Source organism: Chaetomium tenue (assembly GCF_020726465.1).
Source record: "Chaetomium tenue strain MPI-SDFR-AT-0079 chromosome Unknown F5144scaffold_1, whole genome shotgun sequence".
NCBI classification, from domain to species: domain Eukaryota; kingdom Fungi; phylum Ascomycota; class Sordariomycetes; order Sordariales; family Chaetomiaceae; genus Chaetomium; species Chaetomium tenue.
Window position 1 is genome coordinate 674,379 of NW_027117329.1, and position 23,260 is coordinate 697,638.

Sequence of the window (23,260 nt, forward strand, 5' to 3'; positions counted from 1 at the left end):
TGGTGTTTCAACAACAACTTGTCGACAAGGGGCCGGGTCAGCTCGGGTGTGTGCACGAATAGCACGGAAAGCGGGATACGAGCGTCGATAGTCCCAAGGACAGGATTCTTGTGTGTGCTTAGGGAATGAAATGACTCTCCTTTCTTCCTCCCATTGCTCCGCTCCGCTTCGTCCCCGCCAACGGAGCGATGGGATGGGAGTCTGGCCGTTTCCGGCCATTGGTGCTCGGGATCAGCCAGTTGGAATTTGTGCAACAACCGAATTTTTGGACACGCATCCAGCGTCCCATGTGCATACTGTGTATGTGTACATACATGGGCATGTACATATGTGTACATGGACATGTACAGGGACATGTAATGGTTTTTATGTTCCATTAGTTGGCATGTATGTACCATTGTGGACCATGCCGATCTGGGTCAAGCCAGGCACCATCACAAACAAACGGGGCGGGGGCTCATTTCGCGGGGTGTTTCGACGGTGCAGTAGCCCGATCAAGGCAGCTTACCTGGGTACCTATGTAGGACATTTTGGATAGGAACCTGGAAGTGTTTTTGCATATTAAACAACATACACAGTGACATGGAGTGACGGCGTAAGACGGTAAGATCCAGTCTCCAAATGGCTGCGGCGGTGTTCCGGGCCTACGACTAGCCACTGAAAATTCACCTCTCGTATCCGTTTGAATCCGTGATGCCTCCTCCACGGTCGGTGGCATGCATGCATGCGTTGCTGCTGTCCCTGTCCGGAGACGTTGTGACTTTCAGGCAGTTTCGCACACAGTTCCTATGTCGCTGGACCCAGTGACCACACATTGAAACTTACAGGGCTGTTCTCACCGGCTGGTCAACTGTTCTCACCGGCTGGTCAACTGTTCTCATCGGCTGGTCAACCATCATCGGAAGTTGTCTTAGGGACGGCGCTGCCTACTCGTGCTTTTTACCCTGGGCAAGTGCGGCCTCATTCCTCGACGCCCATCGAAAGGAGGTCAACCACGCTACACAGCCAGTTTCTGTCAAATCTTGCGCATCTTTTGCTCGCGACGTCTACCAAGCCAAGACTCTGTCTTTCGAGCCATCAACCACGGGTCCACAGCCATGGCACCTTCTCTCAAACTCGCTGTCGGTGTCGACATTGGGGTCTCGTAAGTACACGCATTTCAAAACATCACTTAGCATCCCGTTGGGCGTACCTCCGGTGTTTGGCCCCAGCACTACTGGCAACATATGGGCAAGTTTACCTAACAAGCAAGTACTAACGTTGCGATGGGGACAGGACCAGCGGTGCTTCCTTCATTTTGCTCGGACTCGACGACCGACCCACAGATTTAGTCCAACCGATACAGCTCAGGGAAGAGGAATTGCAGCCAACGGTCATAGGCTCCCTGACCCGCAAGGAGAGCTGGGGTGACGACATCCGGACTGAACAGGGCGAAATCGGGCTGGACCTGTTCAAGCTGGCGCTTCCAGACGGCGCACTGTCTCATCGTACCCTACAAGCGGACCGCCTTGCCGTTGTCGAGAGCTCACTCAAGCGGCTCGCAAGGTTTAAGCTGGATGGCGTCTCAGCGATGGCCATATACCTCGAGCGGTTCTGGAAAGCTTGCGAGGAGCAAGTTGGCGGCCATCTGAAAGTCCTTAAGCTATCCCCCGTGGATCTGGCCGCCCTACATATCCGATTCGGTGTTCCCGCGGTGTGGAACCAATCGACCCTGGCGCAGATGAGCAAGGCTATTGAACAGTCGGACATGTTGGCCTCCACCAACGGGCCTCGCGCTACCATGGGCTTTATTTCCGAGCCCGAGGCTGCAGCTTTGGCTACAATCCCCGGGTTGGCAGTGAAGCATAACCTCAAGGTACGCACATGTACATGTACTTTCGTCAACCCTCGCAACCGATCATCTCTTCGTTTCCCATACCTGCAAAGACTGACCAGCTGGGGACAACAGCGCGGGAACACGGTCATGATTGCCGACTTTGGTGGGGGCACAGTGGTCAGCGCTCCCCTCCAAGCCCACCGGAGATTCCGGGGCTCTCATCAGGGCTGTTGACTAACATTTCACAGGATGTGACCTCATACACGTTGACAGCCACCTCACCTGTCACCGTTGACGAATGCGTCCAATGCGAGGGCGCACTCTTGGGCGACATGTACATGAAGGGCGCCCTGCTCTCCTTCGTCAAGCGGGAGGCCCAGACCTACGGCATGGACATTGAGAAAGTCGACAAGGCCCAATTTGATGACCGGTTTGAGGAGTTCTGGGAGCAAGTGCGCACTACTTACACGAGCACGGGTTTCCATGCCGCACCCCACGAATTCATCCTCGTCGGGCCTGATGGTCAAGACTTACCACCCCTCTTACTCAAGCAGTTAGCACACCCTCCCCTGAAACCTTACGTCAATTATGCGCCTAACCACTATCTTGGCAGGTCTGATGTGAACCGGGAGCTCCGGACCGTTACCAATGAAATCGTGTCGCTCATGGAGCGCCAAGTCGAGGCTGTCAAGAAGAAGAAAGGCTCGCCACCCAATGTTCGTCTTTGTTTCCTGCACCGCCGCCTGATGCTTTCTGGCCCCTCTTTGATGGTGCTAACAGCGCCATTAGCTCATCGTTGTCGTCGGCGGTTTTGGGTGCAACCTATTCCTCCAAGCTGAGCTCGGCGATAAATTTGCCTCCATTGACTTTCAGAACGAACCTGGCTAAGTTCAATTTGTGGCACCGGATTAATTCACAGCCAATGTGGCAAGAGAAGCAGCTTCCCTAACGTGGCACTCCGAACAGCCAACTGGCAGTCAAGAACGGCGCCGCAATCGCCGCGGCTGCGACCTTCGACAACTCTGAAGCGCCCGCCCCCGCGCCAGCGGATGATAAGCTCGCCATCCGCACCAATTCACACATCCCCAAGCGTAGCTATGGCTTCTGGGTTGGCAAAGGCCCAGACACCAACATCTCGTGGTTCATCAACAAGGTAAGAAGACACCCGACATGCCCCCTCCCTGTGTTTAGCGGTTTTCCCTGTTTGGACTCTGTGCTCTTTGTTTTCCCCACGGGGACTTGACCCCAGGCTCACTCTGTAATCTCGCTTCTTAGGGCAACCCTGTGTCGACGGACTCCAACAAGAGCGGCATCCCCCTGGATCCCAAAGCCTTTGGGATCGCGACCGATCGTGGTTGCCCTTGCGTCGTGATCTACTCTGTTGCGAAGAGAACGGCCGAAGTTGCGACTAGGGCTGCTGTGAAGACTTCCACGCGATTTTGCCATGTCAAGTACATTGGTCCCGGCAGCGTGGACCAGCACGGAGACAGCCTGCGGTTGCATGTGGAGATCATCTCGGGTACTGCCGTGTTTCAAGTCAAGGTTGCAGGCGTTGTCTGCGGCCATCTGTTCGAGGTGGAGCTTTGAAGTTCTCCATATTGTGGATTGGGGCGGGATGGCTGCCAGCTGAGGCGCTTTCGGCTCAAGGGGCCCCCGCGCGGGGGACGGTTTCTCAAGCTGGCCAGGGTTGGGTTCTTCTTTTTCCTCTCGACCTTGGCACTTACCAGCCACTCGCTTGGATTTGGATCATGTAACTATCCCACTCTCACTCTGCCCTTGGACGATTATGGATGACATGGTGAACTGTATGTACTTTGTACGTCCAACAGGTCACACATCCCAGCCACCATCTCCTTTGGCTCTTTAGAGCTCCGCCCCCAAGTCTTCTTAACCACGTTTCCCTCCCTGTCCATTCTGCAAGCCCCAACCAACCAGTACCGTAGTCTCCCCCAGCTCCAACGCGGGATTTGCAGAACAGCTTTTTCTTTTCGCCATGATCCACTTGCCTCCTTGAGAAAACCCACACATCCTATTAGCAGCCACAGCGTCCAGTCTTGGTCGGGTTGCCTTGCCTTCAGTCAAAGCTTTTCTGAAACACCCAGGCTACGATGCATGAAGCCACCGGCTGAAGCCTCACACGCGGATCGTCGCGCAACGACGATCAACCCATCCTAGGGACATACGTAATGCATGGAATACTACCTAGGCCGAGAATCCCGAGCCCGGGTCAACATCGCGCTCGTTCGTCCATACAAAAGGGCCAACATCCCCTGGCCCTGCCTACCTACCTTAGGGTCGCGCCGCAAAAGGAAACTTCCATCGTTGATCGACCTAATGTTCCTTTAATCAACATTTACGAAGTACTGTAACTAATTCACAGTCACTCATTTGGACACGTTCCTTTAAAAACGATGCTGTATCCTCGTTTCTCTCGCCCCCCATCCTTACTCCTTTTTGCCCTACTCTCCCCTCTGGTGGCCGGGCAAGTATGCCAGCTCCAATTTGACGGTCGGGTTCCCAGTGATCTGGTTGCTAGCGATCTTGATGTGCCCAACGACATCTTTAGCGAGACTTTTGTCCTCGGCGAAGGACTCACCTTCAGCCAAGCCCTCCGCCTCCTGCCCTCCAGCACCGCGTCACTGGTCTGCACGACCCCTGGCTCGGAATTCTATCGTTGATTCACTAACTAAAGGAGTGATGCAGTTCGATGCCAACGCCAACACGAAGCCGATCGCTGTGTCCATCAGCGACCAGTCCATCTTCAACAACCAAGTTGCTTTCCGCCGCGCCGAGCTCATCCCCGCCAGCAATGACGGCACCGACGCGAGCACACAGGGGATCAAGACACTGCACTTCAGCGTCCTCAAGGACAACGCGCTACCATTGAACCTATCGCACGAGTATCAGCTCGCCTTTCTGGAGAGCCAGGACTTCAGCACCAACCAGTTTGTGTTGAAGACGGGAACGATCCTGGGGCAAAACACGCCCGACCCAGACACGCTGCAGCTCTTCGGCAACGTCAACCAAGGCGACGTCCTCTTCAGCACCCCGTTCACCGCCGGCGTCTTCCACAATTTTGCGCTGACGCTGGACTTTGATCAGCTGTGTGTCCCCGCTTCTTCCGTTACCGAGACCCATGTGTCCTGTTTGTTAACCCCCAGTTGTAGGACAACCCAGGTCTTCTTCTCTACGGGGGACGATGCGCTGGTTGCCGTTACCGATGTGCTTCAGAACGACGTCAGTGGTCAGGGCCAGTTCCATTTTGGGGTTCTCAAGAAACCGGTGGGCGGCGTGGGTGATATCACCAAGAACGGCTTCCAGCCGGATGCGATCGATGAAGCGGTGGTGTTTGGGGGTATATTTCAGGAGGATAGTGCAGACGGCTGCATCAGCTTGTCACCATGATGCGGGGTGTTATTGGGGCAGCTGTGAGGGGGGGGGGCTATGAGCTTGGAGTATCGTTGTGTTGGAGATCAGGCGCTAGTTGCTGCAGTCTCGAAGGGCATATCTTTCCCATGCAGGCTTGATGCATGCCACAGTAATTTCTTGTAGATATCAAAACGAATATTACCTCTGCTACAATATCACGTTACGTTCGTTCGCACGCAGGTAGGTCGTTTATGACTGGTGGAGTTGTCGCGGTGGCTTCTCTTAAACGCGGAGGTCCTGACAGCTTTGGCGCGATTTGAGCATGAACATGTAAGGCACGCTTTGTCAAGAAATATATACATTGTCAGACTCTTGCCGGTTTCTTACTAGATAATAATGACAACTCCAGGTCCCGGGAGATACCAAGATCCTATGTTATTTCAACTGCTAGCTCCAACTTTCTGGGATGTGGCACAAATAAAAAGATATGACGACGAAATTTACTTTAATCCGCTTGATAAGGCAACCTTCATAATTCGCTATTGACACCCCCCGCTCCTTTGTCGCCCACACTCTGCTGCCAGTCCCCCACTAATACCAACCCACTCGTACCATCATCCGTGTTGAGTTCTGTCAGAAGGTAGAGTTCTTCTCCACGCACGTAACTTGGCATTTCAAGCAGTGCCCAGGAAGGCCGTTCTGAATGGTGCAGCCACACAAGGTGCAGGGGCAGGTCCCCTTGCTTTTCTTGGGTGATGGTTTGCTTTTGTGGTCGAATGAGCTGGCGGATTTCAAGTCCGTGTTGTCAGCGGCCGTTTTAATGCTTGAACTGGCCCGGGTGGGCATGAATTTGACCCCAGTCCTGTTGTCGGTATTCGGGATTCTAGGTGGCGTTTGGGCCTTGTGAGCTTGATCGGAGGCACCCATGGTTGGTAGGTATGTACATGTATTGGTGGAATGTTGTTGTTTTCTGTAGATGTGACTCCGAGCGAGCGAGTTGATCAATGTGGTAGTGGGGTTTTAATACCACAAGAAAATGTGAACACTCCGGCCGGTGTAGAGCAGAGACCGGCAACCGATCGATGTGGCTCCCCCGTTGAACAGGACTACTAGCCACAAAGCAATGCCTTGTTGTGAGTGAGTTGTTCGCTTGCTTACGAACCGGTAATTGCCATCCATATCCATGTTGGGACCAAAAGGTCTTCTTGATGCACAAATCATGTTTTCCCGCTTCACTACAAGGTTTGTTGTCGACCCAGTAGTCTCTCATCTCTATGGGGGCATCATGAAATAAGGCCGCGCAGGCCAGGCCGTCCGATGATATCAACGTTTTAACATGTAATCACCTGATCCTGTGTTTATCCAAGCATCAGCATTGTAGAGCAATTGTCTTGCGCTGTGCCTCGATTGCTGACTCTTTTCGTAGAATTGGAATTTCCATGTACCTGGTGATGGCTTCATTCCGATATGGCACCGTGCGTAGAGGTAAACAGGTATTTATTTGTCATGGAGAATGTGTCATACTAACCTTGGCTTCGACGCGGGAAAGGTCATTCGCAAACCGGGCTTTGACAAGAGAGGTGATGGCAAGCAGCTGATATTTTCTACCGTGCTACATCACCATCGAGGGTGGAAATACCTACAGGTAGTCGTACAGTGGACGTGGCTGTTTAACAGTCACCGTTTTAGCAATTGGGATGGGAAGCACCACAGCTTCTGTCGTATTTGAAGCCTCGAAAACAATATAGGTTCTTATCTACAATAAAATACCTTCCTAAACGTTCGTTCATCATTAAACTTCCTCCCGAATTACCTAGGCGTCCCTGCCGCTTTGCTCTTCCAATATCTCGGTAACGTCAACAATCAGGAAATTGAGCTTCTTCCCCGCGTTTGCCATCATGATACTGGCCAACTTGACTGCCGCCTGTTGACGTTCGCCCGAGGCTCTGGTTTTAGCAGCCCGGATAAGCACCGCTTCGACTTCCTCGTATTGGATGCACAAGTCAGCGAGCCGCATCGCGATTCCTTTACACTTGGACTTAGCGGGCGAGGGTTCGAGAGTAGCAATGTGGTTTTGTATCGTGACTAAAATGGCTCTCACCTTCTCCTTCGTTTTCAACGCTTGATATGCCAAGCAACAGTCGCATGAAGGGGTGTGGGTTGTCCCGGGACCGGAAGGGGCCCCTCCGTGAGGATTGCAGGCGTATTGGTTGACGTCCATTGTTGTGGTTGAGGACCCTTTAGTGCCTGTTAGAACGGAGACATATAACGGGTGTCCTGGACCGTGGACATTTGGTGAACAGACGGGGGCCGGATAGCATAGGAGAATATGGTTCTTATGACGGTAAAGTGTGGAAGGCAATTCTTTGTTACTACCTACGTAGCTGGCAAGCCGAACGGGAACAACCCTGGCACAAGGGGCGTCCTGTTCTAACAATGGCCTTTGTCAACATGGCGTAGAACGCTTGGTGCAGTGAAACAATAGGGCATCTCATGTGGTTTTTGTGACACAAACTACAGTCTATTTTGTTTTGATGGGGACTTAATGGGGACTCCTATAGCGGACTAGAGCTCTCTGCGATGAAGTTTGTTAGCTTCAAATTACAACTCCACGGCCGGGACACAGCTACCGCTGCCCCCTTGCAACGAGCGGCCCAACATTGTGATATTGGTCGGCAGAACACCCACAGAATCCCCATTAAAGTAGGGGGAACTATGGCATGGCAGACGAGGCAGGGTAGACGGCGTTGGGAGCATGGTGACAACAACCCGGATTGTGGCTCGTTGACTTCCGGCCGAGACATGCGGCGATCCGCGCCGGCTACTTGCGTACTCTTACACACTCGGCCCGACTCATGCAGATTATGCCACAACGAAGTGGCAACGCCAGTCAACCTCACAGGAGCTTCGGGCCTACGTCCCTTGATGCTTTGAGGATGGGAAACTCTCGTGTAAGACAGAGAGTACCTTAGGCAGGTACCTTAGGTATCTAATCTTGTCGGCCCGAGGCACGAGCCGTCAGAAGGCCAGATGGGGGACCTTGAGCGAACGCCCGTCCATGTAGTCGGATGTATGTACCTGTACCAGGAAGAACGTTTCGCCTTGGTAGTTCTTTGGGTGACTGTTACCACTTGAATGATTTTTTTTCGTGGGCATCTAATTTGTGGCCCGTACATGTACTCCTCCCAGGAGCTGAAAACGTACACCTCGGCAGTGCTTAGTTCATTACGGTGACCACTTAAACCCTCACTGTAAACCGTATACAGCTACCATCCAAGTCCATCATTCGTGATTGGTTAGGTACCTACCAAGCACGGCCGGCCCCGTGGCGGGAACGGAATCCGGCTGGGAGGCACAACCCGTGTAGAAATGATCAGCAACGGGGGCGGTATTGCCCTATCTGGCCGAGAGTGAGACGTTGGCGACGCTGGTTAGTGGGCGGACGTGGCTGCGGCTGAGGCCAAGGAATCGGGAGGGAATCGGGTGATGACGGAGCTTGCGCGGACCTGGTTTATCGCGCTTACCGCGTGGGTGGGTCAGTTTTGCGGTGGCGTTTCTTGGACAGATGAGGCGGTCTAGGTACCGAGATAGACGAAGCGTGATGGCGCCCGTGTCGTAGAGAGCTGAAAAGGCGCAGTGATTGATCGACGCTCACCGGTTGCCGGGCGTCTCTGTTGGTGTTTGTTCCTGGTTCGTGGTCCCTCGCTTGGAGCTTTTGTGTCTTTGCCACTCCTCTTTCTGGCTTCCATATCCCGATGTAGATCATGCTATTGCTGTCACACAAGCTCCTCTCGGTAGGTTCTGTGTCAACTGGCGCCACTGCTCCGCATCAGTAGCATCGAGGCTTACTGCATCCACAGATCCGGTAAATAAAAGCCATGATCTGGCCAGGCGATCGTTGGCTTGCGAACCCCGCCTTTGTCGCCAACCGGCCGGAGAGGTCGGAACCGTTTAGTACCTATCATTCCGCTTGATTTCTTCGGACAGCCGGTGGCGTATGCCGAGATGGGAGCCGACTTCAGCTCGATCTGGCGAGGAATGATCCACATCTTGACAAGTAAACTAACGTGATATCAGGTAGAACCTTGGTGGTTATGGAAAGGGGCGTGAAAATAGCTGCATATGACGGTGTTGAGCCTCCATATAGTAGGTATTATTTGACTCCTTGAATATGGGGTTGATATGGGAGTAATAGCGCTCGGTAAAAGCATGTAAATTCATGGCTGGAATCCCACCGTAGGAAAACCAGAAGTGAGGGGATGAGATTGTGGTTCAGAAAGCCCATGGTGTCGAACAAGCTTGAGCCCTTCAAAAGGCCGTTGCGGGCAACGCAGCCAACACTCCCTGCACTCCGTGTTCGCCGTGAGTTGTAAAAAAATGAGGCGAAATTCGGACGCCTTCAGTAAAGGTCAACCAAGCGTAGAGCTAGGGCTTCTGACACTCGCTGTTGATACACACAGTACTTGTTGACGCAACCAACACCCTGCCAGCTCATTGATTGGCATCTGTATAGTCTGGGCCTTTCCATTTGTCAGCTCTTGACCTCGGGGGTAGTTCGGCTTCTGCCTCGGCAGCACAGTGATCATAGGGAACTTTGGTAAGCTGGAGTAAAGCCGGTCTGCACGCTGTGTATGTGATCCATAGGTACCTCGACATGCGACACCATACCATGGGGCGAGACTGTCAGTCAAAGGGAGCCTTGGGAGCGGGGTGCCGCGGGATGTATTATGCAGACGGCCCGGTTTGTCCGTTCCGCTGAGCTCCACCGTGTGATCCTGCTTTTCCAAGCATACCGGCAAATCTTGTATTCTCCGCTGCAAGCTCTGGACCTTTTTGAAACTAAGCCGGAATAATCCGATGCGCTGGCTGTGGGAGGGGTTGTGAGACAGCCCCCGCTCAATGCTTCCAGCGAGGACGGGGTGTTGGTTGGGACAGCTTTGTACTCCACATGGGGAACCGAAAACCCGGAAGTGGAGGGGAATCGAATTGTATAGGAACCTAGTTGAAGGAGGTAAATGTGTCGGAATGTGATGGTATGAGCCTTCCCTGGCTCCGCTGCGCCTGGCCGCTGAACCGCGCTTGTGGTGCCTGCCAGCATGTTGAAGGTTGGTGCCAGTATAATATGACTTTTGAGGTACACCTTTCGCCGTAATAAGCCCTTTTCAGATGGTCAGGTTCATGTGAAGTAAAGAAGATGAGTTAGCAGTCTGCCCATTCACGCTGACTTTGGTCACACTCCCGAGTCAACTGGTCCAATCGAACGCCGCTGCCATGTTCCAGATGGTCCATAGCTCGGCCATAGTTTCCGAGCAGAAAAGAGAAAGGCGGGGACGCGGATAATCGCTGTTTTGGGCTTCGGCTGCTGCCTATCTGAAGAGGTAGGCTCGGGATATCTAGATCGAAGGCGGAAGCCTGAGAAGACTGATCCGAGAGGTCCGAACGGGGGAACCTTGTTCTGGCCGGTGACATACTCACCGCGCAGACGCGGTGGTTCGCACGAGAAACATGGCGGGGTCGAACAGTGTTGGTTCGACGAGGAACCCAGCTGAAAGTGGGATGTGGGGGACTCCCTCGCCGAGGGTCCCGAAGGAAACACGCCTTGGCCATCAAGCAGCCTACGACGTGCCCCCGAGGTCAAAAGGGTCTGCAGGTAGTTGCTCGTTATGGAAGCAATAGACTGATTGACCAAAATGCAAGCTACCCGGCAGGTAGTACCTGAAACTTGCTCCCTCGTTGACGAATGCACACGGGGTCAAGTTTATGAATGTGATTTGATCAAGGTGTCCGGCCCGGTCCGGAATGGCCGGGCCGGGTTTTGGCTGTCTCTCACGTACCACGGCGGTCCAAATACGCATGCGAGATTCAGTGGATCTGCTGCGGTTATGGCATCGGAGAATGACTCAGGGAAGATAGGGTACCTCGTCAGAGGCTAAACCCTCCAGTTAAGGTCCGGATTAAGAAAAGACATGCATATGAGTTAACCAAAGGGGAAGTGGACAGACCAGGGCCTGGCCTGAAGGAACTCGAGGCCGCTTCCGATGCCGAAAGCTTGCCGCTGTTTTGAGGACCAAATGCCTTAGGCGGATGGTGTTGGCTACCAGGCTGTTTTGGCGGTCACAAGTCTCGTTTATGGTTTTCTGTGCCGATATGTAAGGTGTATAACATGTCATTAATGCCAAGGTTACAGGGCGAAGAGCCGTTCCCCTGGGTGTCACGAGGCGAGTGATTCATCGGAAGTTTAGGTCAGTAACGTGCTATGGCATACCCGATGTTGGATTTTACTGTCCCCGTTTTGGATTAAATAGAAACATCTGGGGTGATCAGCATTGCCCACCATCACCAGAGCCGCAGGATGGCACATTTTGGTCCTGGGCCGCAAGAGATCATCCGTGACACTGCACATGCATGTACGTACCCGGCAGCCGCAATGAATGGTAACACGAATGTTCAAGCAGGAGGAAAAAGAAAAGGCCCGATCCGACAATACGCTTCGCCACATGGAAAGGGTATACATCACCGGAAAATGTCCAGGCCTGGAATCGATGACACCTAGGTTGTTAAGCATGCAGAACCCGCCTGGGCTAGTTCATGAGGCCAAACTACCGTACCCCTGTAACAGATCACTGCACCACTGCTATACCTCCTTCAGGGAGCAAATATAAGGTAGTCTTGAGACTCATGGAAGGTCCTACACAGTTGGCGAACAACAGGCGTGATGACACATGATGGTGTTGTGCTTGCCGAAGTGTTTTAGGTATGCATGCCATTTTAGGAATATGCTCCGAGGGCTTTCTCTTGGGGGGACAGTCAATGTAAGGGGGGACCATACTATCGCCAATAAGATTTGCATGGTCGCAGGCTGGCTGAACTCTACTATTTTAGGGCCATTGACAGGCCGGTCTCGTCGGACCCCGTTCGCCTAGATACTTCGCAGAAACATTGGACAACACTGATAGTTGGGGCATGCTTCTGAAACGAGATCGGCGCAACTACATGTTGATGAGAACCCTGATAGGCAAACTTGAGAACTAAGCGTGGTGAAACATTTCGGAGACCCGGCTTGAACCTTCCGCCACTGAGTTGACAGTTCCCAGCGCTCGCTAGATCAGCCTCTCCGCTTATGGCTACTTATCTGTCCGTCTTATTTCTAAGACACTCTGGCCAAACCCCAGTGGTCGGATCCTAGACGCCACCTGCCGAGCATGGTAGCATTGTGTACCGTTCTGGTAAGGCATGTCTCTCCTTGCAACCGAATGAAGATGTGTTTGCCATGAAAGGGTTGAAGATGGAGAGCAGGGTCTGGAGGGTGTCGGGACTGTGGTGCCTATATATCCCATACACCAAGCTCCCCGGTAAATTTGTTGACGCAGCTTTCCCTCCTACCGTCTTCTCACCTGCCATTCAATGGGCTCTTTAGGTCTTCGTCATGCTCGACAGCGCAGTTCGACACTCTGTCGGCCAGGGCAGCACCCAGGGCCCGCGTAAGTTACGGGATAGCTGTACTGACTGTGCCAGCTCGAAGGTCAGATGCAGCAAGGAGAAGCCGACATGTGCGCGGTGTGCACGCCGGGGGGTGGCTTGCATCTACATGGTATCGAGGCGAACTGGCCGCACCTCATCCAATGCGTCTAAGATAGACGCCACCCAAATCTGGATCGGAACCAGTCGGCTTGGTATCGGGAACCCGGGGTCGGCCCGTGTCCCGGCCGGTAGAGATCATCCCGGCTCCACTGGATTTCCCGGCGGAACCCACGGTAGCTCAGCAACCCGGGATAGACTGACGGGGAGGAGACACTCCTTGCATACCGGATTCCCGTTGGACTCTCACCTCCAGACGGGCCAAGTTACCGCAACTCCCGGGAACTGTAGCGGCCCGGACATTGATATGTGGAATTACATTTCGCCGACGACACTCGGGGCCGATCCAGCAGGGTCACCGCCGATGACAGGCCCCGGAAACGACGTCAGCGAGCTTTTCGATCTGGGTCTCGGCCCCCACATGATAATGGACCGAGAGGAATCAAGCTCGCCAGAGACCAACGACCGGAGCATCGTCTCCACACCCGACATCTTCGGCGACCTGCCGCTCTCTGTCTTAGATGCGGACTTCTCGGCCACTCACACCTATTCCCTCGACTGGAATCCCCCGACCGGCACGAGCACCGACAGCAACGGCAGCCCGGTGCCGCTTGACTGCTGTCTCACTACCACCCTTGATCTCCTCGCCCGCCTTTTTGCAAACGCTGCCCACGGCTGCACACTCTCGACCAGCAACACGCTCTCAAACAGCTCCCACAACAATGCCCGGACCATCGAATCCGTCATCACGGACAACAAACACGCCATAGAAACTCTCACCAACCTCCTCGACTGCCACTGCTCCCACGACGAGTACCTGCTATCCCTCATGACACTCGCCACGCTCAAGGTCATGGGCTGGTATGCAGCGGCGGCAGCGGCCGCCGGACCCAGTACCAACGAAGACGACGGCAACAGCCCAACACCACCGACACCCTCACCCTCCACTTCGCCACCCCCTTCGTACTCCCCATCCCACCCCCACCCAACCTCCCATACCCAACCACACAACCATAACCACAGCTCCACCCCCACCCTCTTCCTCCCAACCCCAACATCCCCCCACCCCACCGCAACCTTCCCCAACAACCGCCACACACCTACACGCAACGATATTCTCAGCGAACACGTCCTCTCCGCCGCCGCGGCTGCCCTAGCACCAACATCACTAGGCACTTACTGCCTGGCTGGCGCCCCGCGGCTTGTGCTGGGCGAGCTGCACCGTGTGGGACAGCTTGCGCAGGCGCTGGCGCAGCGGTTGGAGGGGGTGCGGTTGAGGGTGGGTGGGCTTTCACTTTCAGCGGGGGAGGGTGGATTGGGGAGTGGGAATGGGGGCGGGGATGGGAGTGGGAGTGGTGGGAGTGGTGGTGGGTTGGGGAGGGAGCCGCCGTTGTCGGTGTCGACTTTGTTTCAGCTGGAGGAGGATTTGAGGAGGCGGATGAGGGTGTTGGCGAGGGAGGTTGTGGGGGGGTTGGGGGGTGTTTAATGGTTTGGGCTAAAGGGAGGTGGTGGGTATGGGGTTGAGGTTGAGGGTTTTATCTGGTTGTGGACCTACTTATTGCAGGTATTGTGGTATGGGCTGGCGCTGGAGCTGGCTTTAGATAATGGAGGATGCTGGGTTCGAGGGTGGGCTGTGTGCTTGAATAGCGGGATCGGTTCATGTCATAGGACAAGTGGGCGTATGTTGTTCTTCATATATCCTTCGGGTAATGACCACATCAATGTTCATGTGTTTATTTCTTGGCATGGCCCGGCGAAGGAGGCAAGTAGAGACTTGCAACGGGCTAGTTTCTGGTTCACATACTTGGTGCGCGTTGCATGCAGCCGTTCCAAATCCCTTTCGTAACAACACACTCCCGATCACAACATGCCTCATGCCCCATTTGAGGACCTCACTCCTTCTTCGTCGCGGGCTTGCCGGCGCCATCAAACAATCCCAACAACACCACCCCCACAACTGTGATCATCGGCGCATAGCCCCAGTGGTTCCACTCCCCTTGCCCGTGCAGATAGCAAACAGCACCATCTGCGGCGGCAACTCCACTGGCCGCAATGAGAGTCCATCCGAGGGACTTGTTGGTTCCGAATAGTGCGGCCGAGTAGATGGCCAGGCCCATGAAGATGTCGCGGGCACCGTAGACGGCCATCAAGCTGTCGACCATCTTGGCATCCTGGGGCGAGGAAGGCGGAGAGAACTCGAAGAAAGTCAAGGCATGTTCTGGTCGGAGGATGGCATTGATGCCGAAACCAACAAAGATGGTGGCGAAGGCATGGGCTGCGAGTTGGAGTGCGGTGGATTGTGAGGGTGCCATGGTGAGGTTTGGGGTTGATTCTTGGTGATGGCCCGATGGGGAAGAAAGTTTTCCAGGTTGGAGCGAATCGATGCCAACAAACCTCGGTGAATCTTGTGCGAGAATGAGGAAATAAATCTTCGCTCTGGTTCAACCCGCCTGTGATGCCTCCCTTGCAACCAAGACTCAACTCCCTGCACTGCTGCCTGCCAAACTGATCAAATCGGCGTTTACCAACCAATCGAGCGCGCCAAGTCAACTCACGGCAGGCAGAGACCCCTATTCTCGGGGATTGGAAAGGATCCGTCGGGTTTGTCGGCGCCGAGTTCACCCAAACACTGGACGCGGTTCATTGGCCATCAACACACATTCTGAAGGGACTTTGAAGCAAGAGGAGGAAATCTTGTTGAAACTAAGAATGACGACTAAATCTAATGACCAAATGCAAAACTTGGAAAGCCTAACATGAAGACCGAATGAAACCCAAAAGAACAATCTTGACTAGGAAAACCAACCCTTCCATCCCAATACAGTTTTACCCATGAAACCCTTCTAGACAGTCCCCTAAGCAGCAACCTCAATCCCCTGAGACGCACACACCTGGATGGCAAACTTGGTGATGGTAAGCGTCTCTCCCAACAGCTGCTGGAACGGCACATCCAGCTTGTACTCCTTGAAGATCCAGTTCCGCAGCTCCGCGCCAATCATGCTGTCAATGCCGTACGAGGCAATAGACTTGACATCCGGTTCAAACTCATCCAAATCCAACAGCAGCATCCGCGCCAACTTCCCAACAAAGTGTTCCGTGACCGCACCCACCGCCTCCGCAGGCGACGCCGCAGCCTTGATGACCGAGATGATGCTCTGGGCCTGGCCGCCCTCACCATCACTGCCATCCTCTGCCGAGGCGTTCATGTCGTGCACGGCGTGGCTGAAGCGGGCGTCCTCGACCCAGAAGCTGTCGGTGGCCAGCTCGTCGCGCACCGCCTTCTGCAGCTTGGCCGGGTCGAGGCCGACGACGATGTGGTCGATCGCGGTGTCGATGCCGCGGCTGGTAATGGCGGCCTCGAAGGCGCCCAGGAGCTCCTCCTCGTCGATGCCGTACATGCCCTTGCGCTTGAGCGACTGCTCGAGCTCGACGTTCTCGGCCACGACGCCCACGCCGAGGACCATGGGCAGGACCACGGACGTTGCGGGCTTGCCGGCGACGCGGCGCTGGCGCGCGAGCGTGTCGAGGTAGGTGTTGGCCGCGGCGTAGTTGCTCTGCGTGGTGTTGCCGAGCACGCCCGACACGGAGCTGGTCATGAGGAAGAAGTCAAGGGGTTCGTCGGCCAGGACGGCGTGGAGGTTGGCCGCGCCCAGGATCTTGGGCGAGACCGATGTCTTCCAGTTGTTGTAGGTCATGGAGTGGAAGAGGCCGTCCTGTGGAGATGTTAGCTGGTCATCCTCTTCAAGTCTTTAGCCACAAAGGAAATCAGAAAGACTTACCCTGAGAACCATGGCAGCGTGTACTACACCCCGGATGGGGTGCTCAGCCGGCACCTGCGCAACAGCGCGGACCACATCCTCCTTGGAGGTAGCATCACCGCGCACCACCTGCACCACAGCGCCGGCCTTCTCCATATCCTCGACCAGCTTAGCCGCCGAGGGCGAGTCAGCGCCAGACCGAGACAGGAAAGTAAACCGCCTCGCGCCCGACTCCATCATCCACGACGTCAGACTACGACCCAACCCACCCAGGCACCCCACAAGCAGGTAGCTAGAGTCAGGGTTGAAGCGCAGCGGCGGGCGCGCAGGCACCACCGCCACCGTCTTCTCAGCGTCCGCCTCATACGTAACCACGGACTTAACCGCGCCAAACGCATCCGAAAAGCCCGCCACCGCCTTATCCAGCTCCGACAGGTGCACCGTCTGCACCGGCCCAGGCGCCACAACCACACCCTGCTGCACCAAGCCCACAATCGTCGGCAGCAACCGCGCCAGCACCTCCGGGCGGGCGTCAAACAGCCCCACCAGATCAAACGACAGATACGACGCGCCGCGCTGGGCGGTCGGCACCGAATCCAGCGCGCGGCGGTGCAGCACATCCTTGCGGCCCGCATCCAGGAACCGACCCAGCGGCGCGATGTGGCGCCACGCCTCGCGCGCCGTGGCCTGGTCGGTGTTGCCCGCGCTGAAGACAATGTCCGCGCCGTGACCCGCCGTCAGCTCGTTGAGGATGTCGAGGAGCACCGAGGCCGCGGCTTCGGCGTCCTCGCTGGCGCCCGCGAAGAGGGTTTGCTCCGCGTCGAGGCCGAGCTGGGTCTGGAAGAACTCGGCTTCGGCGGGGGTCTCGACCACCACGTAGGGCACCGCGCCCTTGGTGAGGGCGACCTTGACGGCGGCCACGCCGGTTAGGCCCGTGCCGTGCAGGACGAGCACGTTGTCGTTGGCTTTGATTTGGCCGAGGGTCTCGAGGCCGTGGAGGGCCGAGGCGTAGGCGGAGAGGGCGCTGACGGTGGTGGTGAGGTCGGTGTTGCTGGGGAGGGCGGAGAGCATGCTGGCGGGGATTTGTTGGTAGCTGGCGAACTTGTCCGCGTGGAAGCCGACTACCTTGTCGCCGGCCTTGTGGGTGGTCACGCCCGCGCCGACGCGGGTGACGATGCCGCCGATCTCGTGGCTGAAGGTGGTGGGGTAGTCGGTGCCGGAGATGACGAGCACGCCCTCCTTGGTGAGGCCGCTGGCTTCGACGCGGACCTCGACGTGGCCGGGCTTGACGTCCTCGACGACGGCCTCCTGGTGGAAGATGACGCGGCCCTTGACGATGGCGCCCGAGATGCGGCTCTCGGAGGTGAAGGCGGTGGGCTCGGGGGCGCGCGTGGCGGAGAAGGAGTTGTTGAGGCTGTCGCTGCCGACGAGGCGGCTGATGTAGGTCTTGCCGTTGGCGACGCAGAATTCGCGGTCGGACTTCTCGCCGGTGGGGGTGGCCTGCTGCTTGGCGACCCGGACGATGGCGGAGACGGTGTCCTCCGAGGTGACGGTGTCCTGGTCGATGTCGACGGTTCTGAAGTCGAGCGAGGCCTGCTCCGAGCTGATGGTGCGGGCCAGGCCGTGGACCATGCCGAACTCGGGGCGCTTGCCCTCGAGGAGGCCGCCGGGGGTGACCCAGAGCAGAGACGAGGTCGTGTTGGTGATGGCTTGGACGCGGCTGAACTCCTCGTCGGTGATGTTGAAGAGGAGAGGGCTCTCAAAGTCGGCGAGGATGATAACGTGGGACAGGATCTTGCCGTCGGTGAGGTCCTTCAGCGCGGTGACCTCGACGGTCCAGCCCAGGGCCTGCAGGACAGCCCACACGGAGGAGACAATGGCAGTCTGAGCGGTTCCGTAGACGAGCTGGACGGTGTGCTGAGCACCCTCCTTGGTATCCTGGGCTTCCTCAGAGACCTTGGCCGCCTTGGCCGTGCCGGAAGAGGTGTCGGACAGGACATAGCCGCCGATCTTGACAGTCTCGCGAAGCTTGGTGAGCTCCTCCTCGGAGACCGCTTGGCGGACAACCAGGACATTGAAAGCGCCAGCCGCAAGGGACTGGGCGCTGAGCTCCTGAGTGAGGTCTAGCTTGACAACCTTGGCACGGGGGTAATCCTTCAGGGCGGTCTTGACCGACTCCAGCTCATCATCCGAGGCCACGGTAACAGTGTAAGAGGCACGGGGGCTCTTGGTGAGGATCTGCTTCACGCCCTCAATATCCGAGGCGCCAACCTGCAGGACCTTGGTCTCGGGACGCTTGAACAGCGCGAGGTGCACCGCCTCGGGGACGGTGAAGCCCTTCAGGTCAGCCGACTCGACGAGGGCGTCGAAGTCAACATCCCAGCTGAGCTCACCATACAGACGCTCAGTCAGGGCAGAGGGCGCCTTCTGGGGCACGGCAGCCTCGTAGCTCACACCGCGGAGGTTGACAATCTCCAACAGCAGGCTCTTGTCGGCCGCCTGCATCTGGGCGCTGCTCTCGAAGGAGCGGACACCGCGCTTGTCGACCCAGGCGTAGGCGCTGGCCGTGGAGGTCTGGACCTGCTCCTCCGTAGGGGGCCAGATGGTGACCTCGTCCAGCTGGATGGGGATGACACCGTAGTTGATGGCGGTGGTGCGGCCAGCGTAAATAGCGGTGATGCTGAGCTGCAGGACGGAATCGACCGTCGCCGGGTGCAGGACGTACCGCGACTCGCCCAAGGAGGCGTCCACCGATTGCTTGACCGCGGTGGTGCAGCTAGCCTGGAACTTCTTGCCGTCGAAGCGGATGTCATCCATGTCCTGGAAGGTCGGGCCGTAGTCGAAGCCGACGTCACGCAGGGCCTGGTTCCAGGCCTTGCCGCTGGCACGCTGGGGGAAGCTGGGCACCGCCTTGGGGGTGAGGCGGCGGGGCTTGTTGTTGATGCCCACGCTACCGGCCATGTGCTCCTTCTTGACGCCCTCGTCGTCGATGGACGAAACGGTGAAGTCCCACCATCCGCTTCCGTACATGGAGGCGCTCAAGCCAAGCAGGACCTCAATGCCGTCATCGCCATCAGGCACAACAAGCGCCTTCTGGATCGACACGTCGCGCAGAACGTAGTTATGGATATCAACGGGGGTGCTGCTCAGCTCGTTCAACTGGGTCAGGGCCTCGATGGCCATGGCAAAGTAACCCGCAGCCGGGAACACCACCTCACCACCCAGGGCGTGGTCGCCGAGCCAAGGCAGGTCACGAAGGCGGAGCATGTTTCTCCAGGTCGGGTTGGCGGGTGAACCACCGAGAGTGCGCTCACCGAGGACGTCGTGGCGCGGGTGGGTGCGGAGACGGTGCTCGCGGGAGGCACGGCTCTCAGCCCAGAACGGCCGGGCGTAGTTCCACTGGTAGGGCGGCAGGTCGACGATGACGGCGGGCGCAGGGGCCAGCTTGTTGCCGGACTCGACGTAGGCGGTCGAGACTTGGTCCATCTCCAGGGGGTAGGCGCGCAGGAACATCTCACCGGCCACCTTGAGGAGCTGGACGGCCGAGTCGGTGCCCCGGAGGAGGGTCGGGATGTACTCGAGCTTCTCGCGGCCCAGAGCGGCCTTGATCTGCTTGATGGGGCCGGACATAGCGGAGTGGGGACCCACTTCGATGAACAGGTCGACGTCGCTGAACTCCTCAGCCGTCAGGATGGTCTGGACCGCCTGGTTGAACAGGACGGGGCTGCGGAGGTTGGTGCTCCAGTAGGTCTCATCGAGGACGGTCGTGGTGGGCAAGACGGCGTTGGTGACCGACGAGACCATCTTGGCTGTAGGGGGCGTTGAGGGGGTGTCGAAGGGGTTGTAAGACTTGGCGGCACGGACGAGCTCCTCGTAGGTGGCAGAGACGGGGGCCATGTGGTGCGAGTGGTAGGCCTTGCCGTTGGTCTTGACGGTGCGGGCAAAGACACCATCGGCGTCGAGCTTGGCCTTTACCTGGTCAACGGCATCAGCGTCACCGCTGACGGTAACACCGGCCGGCGAGTTGTGGCAAGCGACAACCGCCTTGTTCTGGGCATCAGCCAGATACGGGGCCACATCCTCGGCACCAAGGCCAACAGCCAACATGGCACCCTGGGTCTCAACGCGGCCGGTAACGACACCACGGTAGTAGGCCAGGGTGATGGCCTCGCGGGCGGAGATGAGCCCGGCGGCATACGCAGCGGCCATCTCACCGGAAGAGTGGCCAACAGTCACAACAGGGCGGATGCCCCAGGACTCGAGCAGCTGCACGAGGGCAACCTGGACAGCCGTGCACAGGGGCTGGGAGAAGGCAGCCTCGCTGACGCGCGAGCGCTCCGCAGGCTCAAGAAGCACATCCTCGAGCGACCACGAGGGGCCGTCATGCAAATCCTCCAGCGCAGCATCCAGGGCGCGGATGGCGCTCAGGAAGTGCGGGCTGTACTCGAGCAGCTCGGCGCCCATGCGGGCCCACTGCGCACCCTGGCCGGTGAAGACGAAGCCGACAGTGGGGGGCTTGGGGCCGCGCTTCTTGCCGTCGGCGAAGGTGAAGGAGGCGGCAACGTTGCTGAAGGCGTCGTCGAGGGTCTCGTGGCTGGCCACGGTGAAGCCCTTGTTGAGGAGGACGCTGCGGCGGTTGGAGAGCGTGTACGACAGGTCGAGGAGGTTGTACTGGGAGACCACCTTGGCGTGGGCGTCAAGGTTGCGCAGCAACGTGGGCTTGTCGTGAGCCGAGAAGGGCAGGAGGAACGGACGGCGGCGGTGGGCGGCGCGGCGGGGCATGGCAGACTTCTGGCCGCTGTTGGTGTTGTCGTCCCGGAACCGGTACTGCTGCCGGGGCATGTTGCGGAGGAGCGAATCCGCGTTCTCGACGATGGCGTGGGCGTTGGTGCCTCCGTATCCGAAGCTGTTGATCGATACACGCCTCACGGGAAGGTGAGCCGGGAAGGGCACGGCCTCAGTCGGGGCCTGGACCTTCCACTCGTCCCACTTGATGGCGGGGCTGGGGTTGACAAGGCCCCGGACAGGCGGGATGACACCGCGCTCCACGGTCAGGATGGCCTTGATGAGGGCAGACAATCCACTGGCAGCCTCACTGTGTCCGATGTTTGTCTTGACTGCGCCGATCAACAGCGGCTCTTCACCAGGCTGGCGGTTCTTGTTCATGGCGATGGATACGGCGTGCACCTCAAGCGGGTCACCAACCGCCGTGCCCGTTCCGTGACACTCGAAGTAGCCAGTAAGCCGGGGGTCAAGGTCACCACCACGCTCATATGCGTGAGCAATAACGTCGGCTTGCCCTTCACGGTTGGGGTGGGTGATACCAGCACCCGGAACCTTACCGTTGGAGTTGACGGCGCTGGAGCGGATGACACCACGGATCGGGTCGCCGTCACGGATAGCATCCGAGAGGGGCTTCAGGTAGACGGCACCAGCGGCATCGGCACGGCCGTAGCCATCGGCGCTCGCGTCAAACGTATGGCAGGTCGAGGTCGGGGAAAGGACACCGAGCTTGGCCGTGTTCATGTGCTGGTCGACCGTGATGATCAGGTTGACACCGGCGACGATGGCGGCATCGGCTTCGCGGTTGCGAAGGGCATTGCACGCGTTGTGAAGAGCGTACATGGACGACGAGCAAGCCGTGTTGCAAAGAATGCTGGGACCGTTCAGGTTGAAGACGTGGCTGATACGGTTGCTGATGATGCCGGGGTCAACACCCGTTGCGGCGAGGTTGTGACGGAACGAGTGTTCCTTGAAGGCCATCTGCTGCCAGTCGGCAGTGAAACTGGCGGCAAACACACCCGTCCGTGTGCCCGAGATCTTTTCCAACGGGATACCGCCCGACTCCAGAGCCTCGTAGACAACCTCCAGAAGCTTCCGCTGCTGGGGGTCCATCCACATGGCTTCGATTGGTGTGATGCCGAAGAGGCCTGGGTCGAAGTTGGACAGGTCATCTTTGAGGAAGTATCCGCCGAGAACACCAAAGCTTCCCGGACGGTCGTTGTTATCGTGGAAGTGGGCATCGATGTTGAACCTGTCGGCCGGCACCTTGGGGGTCTGACCAGTCCGCTTGTTCATCATCATATCCCAAAACCCGGCGGGGCTCCGGACTTCTCCCGGTAGGTGGCACCCTATCATAACACTTGTCAGCTACCAAGATATCTCAAAAGACTATCTCATGATGTGTCCTACCCATGCCGACCACGGCGATTGGCTCGAGCTGTTTGTCGAGCGGCTGTTCGGCATAGCCCGGGAAGCTGACGGCGGGGTACTCGTCATATTCCGGCACGGCAGACTTCCTCGTCGGGCTACCATCGTACGAGTCCCTCGAGGATGGCCTCGAGGAGGAGGAGGCGATGCGGCCAGGCATGGTGGATGGAGCTTGACGGAGTAGTGCTGCTGTTCAAGCGTGGTCTGGTAGTGTGGATGGAGGTGGAGGATGGTCTGGAACCCTGCTTCGATGGGAGGTAAGGAGAAGAGCTGCTCGAGTTAAATCATACGATCTGACAGCTGATTCCGTATATGTACTCAGCCGTGACCGGGGCCGTCTACTCAGTCCGGACCGCTTATCAGCGACATATCCTTGAGACGGAGCGTCAGACCCGGCCTCGATGGCGAGAGCAACACGATTACCCGAATAGGAAAGACCGGGCTCTCCCAGATTTCTAATGTGAATACCGAATCGTGATCCTCTCATTGGTTGTCGTGAAGGTGCAGTGTGCTTATCCTGTCCGGCCGG

At 57.2% G+C, this 23,260-nt stretch overlaps 5 protein-coding genes across 5 annotated transcripts; 3 read left to right on the forward strand and 2 right to left on the reverse strand.

Annotated features, from left to right (window-relative positions):
* Positions 1-1,097: 1,097 nt before the first annotated feature.
* F5144DRAFT_478024 (uncharacterized protein) lies at positions 1,098-2,655 on the forward strand (the record flags this gene model as incomplete). The annotated part of the gene is made up of 4 exons (XM_066785080.1): positions 1,098-1,139; positions 1,346-1,561; positions 1,643-1,855; positions 2,065-2,655. 4 exons carry the CDS (start codon positions 1,098-1,100, stop codon positions 2,653-2,655), a joined length of 1,062 nt encoding a protein of 353 aa, XP_066647735.1.
* A 1,572-nt stretch (positions 2,656-4,227) lies between these two features.
* On the forward strand, positions 4,228-5,221 carry F5144DRAFT_588157 (uncharacterized protein; the record flags this gene model as incomplete). The annotated part of the gene is made up of 3 exons (XM_066789901.1): positions 4,228-4,458; positions 4,544-4,920; positions 4,984-5,221. The coding sequence occupies 3 exons, from the start codon at positions 4,228-4,230 to the stop codon at positions 5,219-5,221; spliced, it is 846 nt and encodes a 281-aa protein (XP_066647736.1).
* Positions 5,222-6,998: 1,777 nt separating this feature from the next.
* F5144DRAFT_479180 (uncharacterized protein) lies at positions 6,999-7,436 on the reverse strand (the record flags this gene model as incomplete). Its single annotated transcript, XM_066785145.1, has 1 exon — positions 6,999-7,436. A coding segment is annotated over one exon (438 nt), but the record flags the coding sequence as incomplete, so codon positions are not given.
* Positions 7,437-12,561: 5,125 nt separating this feature from the next.
* F5144DRAFT_521822 (aflatoxin regulatory protein-domain-containing protein) lies at positions 12,562-14,249 on the forward strand (the record flags this gene model as incomplete). Its single annotated transcript, XM_066786725.1, has 2 exons — positions 12,562-13,726; positions 13,886-14,249. The coding sequence occupies exons 1-2, from the start codon at positions 12,612-12,614 to the stop codon at positions 14,247-14,249; spliced, it is 1,479 nt and encodes a 492-aa protein (XP_066647738.1). The 5' UTR covers positions 12,562-12,611.
* Positions 14,250-14,473: 224 nt separating this feature from the next.
* Positions 14,474-22,891, reverse strand: F5144DRAFT_616611 (uncharacterized protein; the record flags this gene model as incomplete). The annotated part of the gene is made up of 10 exons (XM_066791848.1): positions 14,474-15,167; positions 15,289-15,392; positions 15,653-16,476; positions 16,543-17,545; positions 17,624-19,308; positions 19,377-19,420; positions 19,476-19,614; positions 19,732-20,245; positions 20,966-22,652; positions 22,714-22,891. The coding sequence occupies 10 exons, from the start codon at positions 22,889-22,891 to the stop codon at positions 14,656-14,658; spliced, it is 6,690 nt and encodes a 2,229-aa protein (XP_066647739.1). The 3' UTR covers positions 14,474-14,655.
* Between the last annotated feature and the right edge of the window lie 369 nt (positions 22,892-23,260).